This window comes from Hoplias malabaricus, chromosome 2 (genome assembly GCF_029633855.1).
Source record: "Hoplias malabaricus isolate fHopMal1 chromosome 2, fHopMal1.hap1, whole genome shotgun sequence".
Classification (NCBI taxonomy): domain Eukaryota; kingdom Metazoa; phylum Chordata; class Actinopteri; order Characiformes; family Erythrinidae; genus Hoplias; species Hoplias malabaricus.
In genome coordinates this window covers 940,483-946,595 of record NC_089801.1, presented here as the reverse complement: position 1 = coordinate 946,595, position 6,113 = coordinate 940,483, and the positions used below count along the sequence as shown (strand labels likewise).

Sequence of the window (6,113 nt, the reverse complement as noted above, 5' to 3'; positions counted from 1 at the left end):
TATGTGGTCAAATCACTGTAGAAAATAAACCCAAACACTGTATCTTCATTTTCATCATTTATTTTTGTTCATATATTTGACCCCATTTTAAACTGCTCCTCAGAAAATGGTTTTAAGATGGAGGCTGGTCCTGTGGGTGAATTAAACCTACGTTTCTAAAGCCAGCGGTCAGGGTTGTGCAGGGTAAGTCAGGACCTAAACACAGCCCTGAAACTAGAAGGTAATTTTATTAGAAATAAAAGGCCAACTTTTAATGAGCGTAGACTTAGAGAAATCCTTCAAAACTGACTTACGATAAAGTCTTTTATCATTAACCTACACTACAGAAGAAGAAGAATTTTGCTGTCTTCTGTAAAGTTGCCATTTTGAAGATATTTGTGTTTTTGGAGAGTGATGATACACACGAGCGCTGGAGCAGGATAAAGGAAGGAATAACTGAAACAATGCTGATCTGAATTCTGAAATCTGTCTCTCTGTCTCTCTCTCAGAATGAAGTGTGTTCTTATCCTCACTCTGCTGGTGAGTCAGGGGTGGACTGGCCACTGTGACGACCGAGACACCTACTCGGACCCCAACGCGTTTCCCTGTTTGCGAGCTCCTGATCCCGGAGCCTATAAGACCTTCCTGGAGCAACATCTGCTTCTGGAAACATTTGATGTCAAAGAAAATGCATCTTGGGCTGACTACTTAAACAAACGAGGCCTGTGTGGTCGGACGGGACCAGAACCTCAGTCCTTTTTCCAGATTAGTGAAAGAGTGAAAGCCATAAATATCTGCAACGGCTGGAGCGTTCGCCAGAAGCTCAATTTGTGCAGGAGTGTGGAAAGATTTGACATCTCACTTATTCAGAGTGAGAGGATGAACCAGTCCTGTAGGGTCACACAAATTACACAGAGGAGGGTTTATGTCACTGTGGCCTGTGATCTGGTCGGTGTGGTATGTGTCCCGGTCCACTATGAAGGACAGACTGATTATGCCCCGGATAACAATGGGACATTTTGTGAAAAACGCAAAGAATTCTGAAGCTAGCTGAAGTTTCCTGTTTGTTGCAAGTTTATTTTTATTATTAATTTGCATTTGTTCTTTTATTAAAGAAGCGATGTGTAATGCTAACTTTTCAGTCATTAACCTACACTAGCAAAATGCAAAAAATGAAAGAGCTGCCATTGTTTTTCCTGTATTTACAAGCTTTAAATTCCCGTTTCCACCTTAAATGTTTCCACTAGACGAGGTGGGTGTAATTTTCCTACATAATTTTGTCCAGTCCACCATTCCACCTTAACTGGGCTACTTTGCGAGGCTAACTTTTTGAATGTTCCATTCAACCTTAATTCAGCGACCACGCAAGGCTGAAGAGATTTTTCTCTCTTTCCTTATTTTCTTTTTTAATAAAACAAACAAAGATATTTACAGTTTTTAATCCACTCATCCACTTTGTACTTTTTTTTTATTATTATTATTTTTTTAATTATTATTTTATTTTTTTCAAAAATGACTTGCCATTATTTTCTCTGGTCACTGAGATGTTTAGATGGAAGCTGATGATTTTTATGTTTAGCAAACTTTATCTTATATCTCTTACTCTCTTCCATGGCTGAAGCACACTTTTTGTGGCTTCTATAGTGTGTCATACCTGGCAACCCGTGGTGTTCAGACTACGCTGTGATTGGACAGTGTGTGTGTGTGCCCCAGGACCAAACACCAATAGAGCTCCGCTCCTGAATGGACCTTGTCACGGGAGGATGTACGGACTGTAGCACTTCTCTGAGACTTAACAGGTTTCTTTAATCTCTGATGACACACCATGGTTGTTTTTTGATTGACTACAATAATATTACAGATTGCTCCTTTAATGGATTTAAACGCAAACCTCTTTTGAAAAGTGTTGCATCTCAATAAAACACCCTTGGTGCCCACCTTGTAGATCTGTTTCTTTCTTCTCTGGTGGAATAAGCCTTGCTCATGCTCCTGAGGTGTCCTTTTACCTCCAATAGCCTCTAATTTTCTGTGAAGTCATTACTTAAATATATTGGAAAACTGCTGTGAGGATCTGACTGCCTTCAGCCATTAAAACTCTAGTGAGGTCAGGTTCTGATGTTGGATTATTTTTGTTCTAGATCACAAATACCACTCCAGCTGGTTTAGGAATGAATGGAGGCTGTTCTACACCAATCCGCCAAAACATTAGAACAGTCTCCTTGTTTTTCCAATCACTGTCCATTCTCTCGGCTCCACTGACCACACAGGAGCACTTTGTAGTTCTACATTTATAGACAGAGCACATATGATTTGGGTGGTGGATCATTCTGAGCGCTGCACTGACACTGACATGGCGGTGGTGTGTTAGTGTGTGTTGTGCTAGTACAAGTGGATCAGACACAGCAGCGCTGCTGTAGTTTTTAAAGCCCTCAGTATCACTGGCCTGAAAAGGAGCTCCTGTCTCTGATTTGACCTCATGATTATGATTCTTGGTGTAGATGTAAAGCACGAAGGGCTATCAAAGACTACAGAACAACTGATGTAAAAGAACAAAGTGCAGCAGTATGGTCAGTGGAGCTGATAAAATGAACAGCGAGTGTAAAAACAAAGAGGATATGATGCTTTGGGTGTTGACACTTCACTGACTGGTTTCTGAAAGGACACTTTAATGCGACAAGTTGAGGGTGTGAAGCCACCACTGGTCGTCGGAGAAGGGAAACACTGAGACACCTTCTGTAGCTCTTAGAAAACCAACAAGACATTTCCTGTGGCTCAAGAGCGAGGTCTGCAGAGCTGTGAACATCATTTGTCGCCTCACACCATCCTCTGAGCTGAGAGAGACTCCTTCTATCTCTTTAATGGGAGAAAAGTGTTGCGTGACTTTTGCAAAAAATACATTGCAGGATGTGATCTGCTTGCCTTATATATAATATATATAGGGGACGTGTGTGTGTGTATCTCATTTAAGAGATATAACAGGGCAGCCCCCCACTTCATTGGCTTTAGGTGGCATATTATATGTTGTTGTATTTTCTCACTGGTCTTGATGCAGTGGTTCTAAAGATGGCCCTGTGATCAGGAGAGCATTTTTTTAATCTCTAGTGATGCCTCAGATATCAAGGCTCAAGAGTCCAACAGAGCATCAGATCCACAGTCTCAAAGTGAATACAGGGTGGGCCATTTATATGGATACATCTTAATAAAATGGGAATGGTTGGTGATATAAAACTACCTTAAAACCAAGCACACCATTGTTTTTCTTGTGAAATTCCCAATAAGTTTGATCTGTCACATGACCCTCTTCCCATTGAAAAAACAAAAGTTGGATCCAAAATGGCAGACTTCAAAATGGCCACCATGGTCACCACCCATCTTGTAAAGTTTCCCCCCTCCCATATACTAATGTGCCATAAACAGGAAGTTAATATCACCAACCATTACCATTAAGGTGTATCCATATAAATGGCCCACCCTGTAGAATCACCACACTTGTGCCCTCATGACAAACAAAACGCTGGCTAGTTTGGGCATTTGTTACCTATCATACCAGAATTGGACAGTTAGTGATCTTCTCCAAGCGTGTTGCGCTGTCCAGTGGTATATTGTTGGCAGCAGTAGTTGTCTTCACATGTCTCGGAGGAAGGTGACATTGCGGGATGATGGGAATTCTAATGGAATTGGAAATGGCTGCCAAAACTTTAAATTCACAAACACCAATTTCTCTAGGACTGAACTTTTCCAGTTTTCCCTCAGCCGTGTGAAGTGGAGCAGCTCGTGATTACCTTTGATAACTCGTTGTTAGGGAAAGATGCCTGAAATGCACCTGTCTGCATCATTATATAAATGACCTCAGTCTGGTAGAAATATCTGTTCTACCTCAGTCAGCTGAGAGAGGTTTAGTGACCCAAAGTTCCAATGAAGTGGCTCCATTCTGAAACTTCATGTAATAAGAAAGTCCATAATCATCCTATAGATCATAACTAGTATACGTTTCCTGTGTTGCAGAGAAGACCTGGTTCCTATCACCACAACTGTAAACATCTGGTAGTTTTTTGGTTATTTATTTATTTTTTTAAACAAGCAAACATCTCATTTGTGTGTTGTTCTTTTGGTACTCTGGTTTGTGCCTGAATTCTAAATCCTGAATTCATAGAGGCAGTTATTAAAGCTCCTTTTGGTTTTCACAGCTTTACAAATGCTATGCTTTCAAACCCAGTGAGTTGCAGGAAGAATGCAATGGTGCATTCCAACGTCCAGACTAAAGCCTTCCCAGAAGAGTGGAGACTTACTGCAAGTGACTAGTTCATGGAAATCAATTTTTTCTTGCAAATATGTGAAGAATAGCTTCTTTCTGTGTGTGTGTTTTGCTGCCGACCTTTACAGATATCACTAATACCAAGCTGTGACTATTCCCATACGGAAGTGTGGACACATTGCCATAGTAGTCAATAAATAACAGGCTGGGTAAAAATAGCTTTCACTTCCCCCTGTTTGTGAGCACCGGTGTGGGTCAGTGGAGTATTTAAGAATCTAGTAAAACAGCATTCTCCCACGTCCTTGTCTGTACATCAGCCACAAACAAAATGGCACACCTTTGTGTAGTTCTTCTCTTCTTACTTCCAGCTGTCTCCATGGCAGAGGTCACCTCTTTCACACAATGCCCACAGTTCTTCACCGGGGGACTTCCTCCCACAGTTCTGGAGGACAAACTGGACAATAATCGCTACCAGCAGATATGCCAGTGCCTTCTGGACCAGAACGAGAAGCCGGAATATTTCTACGCCACGTTGTATGACACCAGGAACAAAATCCCTGTCTACTCAGCCTATGAGTTCCACCGGGCTGAAGTGGAGAGGGATGACCGCTGGTATGTGGAGCCGCAGGTAAGAGCTTCAATTTAATTGTCTAGTAAGGCTTGCCGCTACCATCTACCAATCCCCTGGATATGAGTCTACAGTTGTGTTAATCTATGACATCTCCCTCTGCAGCTGGACGGGGGAACTCTGCAGTGTATGGGAGGCCAAAACAAGATCCCCATGGCTAACAGAGGTCAGCACCAGGCTCTGAACAAAGACTATGATAGCTCTGGGTATGACAAGGGTCACCTGTTCCCTGTGTATCACACCCACACGACAGACACCATGCTGTCCACGTCCACCCTGACTAACGCTGCCCCTCAGGACCCCAACTTCAACCGTGGCCAGTGGAGGCACTACGAGGAAGATGTGGCTGCTCTGCTGCAATGGGAATGTGACGGCGCCTATGTCGTGACGGGTGTAATTCCCGGGAATCAGCAGATTGGAGATGGTGTCAGAGTGGCACAGTATTATTGGAGTGCTTTTTGCTGCTTTAAAGGAAGTGAGGTGCCACACTCAGCTGGCTACATCGGCCCTGATAACAACGGTAAAGTGCAAGAGGTGGAGATGAAGCAGCTGGAAGGCATACTGAGTGACCATTATGAATCGGAGTTTAGCATCTTTCATGGCACATGCTAATTATGACTGACTACAAGCTAATGAGCAACTACAGGGTGAATTATAGAAATGAGAGTGATTTCAGCCATGATTATAAATGATCTACAGTTACCTTTGCAGAGCTTTTTATACAGTGCTGTCCACTGGAATTATGTTTGTGGAGGGACACTTGAATTTCAGGCAAATCAGCATTAAAACCTAACCATGAGCCCAACACTAAGCTGCAAATATTAAAAAAAAACAGTGTGGGATTGTAGCCCTTCTAACAAAGAATATGAGTGGATAAAATAAAAAAGTGATTATTATTTTAATGGTGTATATGTTTAAATAAAGAGTTTAACTCCTTATATTGACTTGGTTTGTAGGATGTCTTTCAGTCCTGGTCTTCTACTCCCCATCAAACCCTTAAAGCCTCTTTGTTTTTAAGTGTACCTTAAGTGTTTCAGAGCTGCTCTTCTACTCGGTGGTGACCAGCCAGACTCTGCCCCACGAATGCTTCGATGGGGTGGAGTCAGGCCAGTCACTGCAAGACAAGTGGGCCGGTCTCTCAGTCCCTCTATGATTTCTGTTCCTCCATGGACTGAATGCAAAGGACGTTTTTAAAAAATAAAAGTACCATTGTCAGTAACTTGCAGTTAAGTTTTATTTTGTTACTACCTT

General features: G+C 42.2%; 1 protein-coding gene across 1 annotated transcript; it reads left to right on the top strand.

Moving 5' to 3' along the window:
• Positions 1-4,545: 4,545 nt before the first annotated feature.
• wu:fd46g04 (endonuclease domain-containing 1 protein) lies at positions 4,546-5,844 on the top strand. Its single transcript, XM_066659870.1, has 2 exons — positions 4,546-4,862; positions 4,968-5,844. Exons 1-2 carry the CDS (start codon positions 4,563-4,565, stop codon positions 5,472-5,474), a joined length of 807 nt encoding a protein of 268 aa, XP_066515967.1. The 5' UTR covers positions 4,546-4,562; the 3' UTR covers positions 5,475-5,844.
• The last annotated feature ends 269 nt before the right edge of the window (positions 5,845-6,113 follow it).

What these genes read in the sequence shown, in the direction of transcription:
- wu:fd46g04 (XM_066659870.1), top strand. Translation starts at nt 4,563, where the DNA reads ATGGCACACCTTTGTGTAGTTCTTCTCTTCTTACTTCCAGCTGTCTCC. An exon ending in GCTGGTATGTGGAGCCGCAG is followed by an intron (nt 4,863 to 4,967) that starts GTAAGAGCTTCA and finishes CTCCCTCTGCAG; the next exon opens with CTGGACGGGGGAACTCTGCA.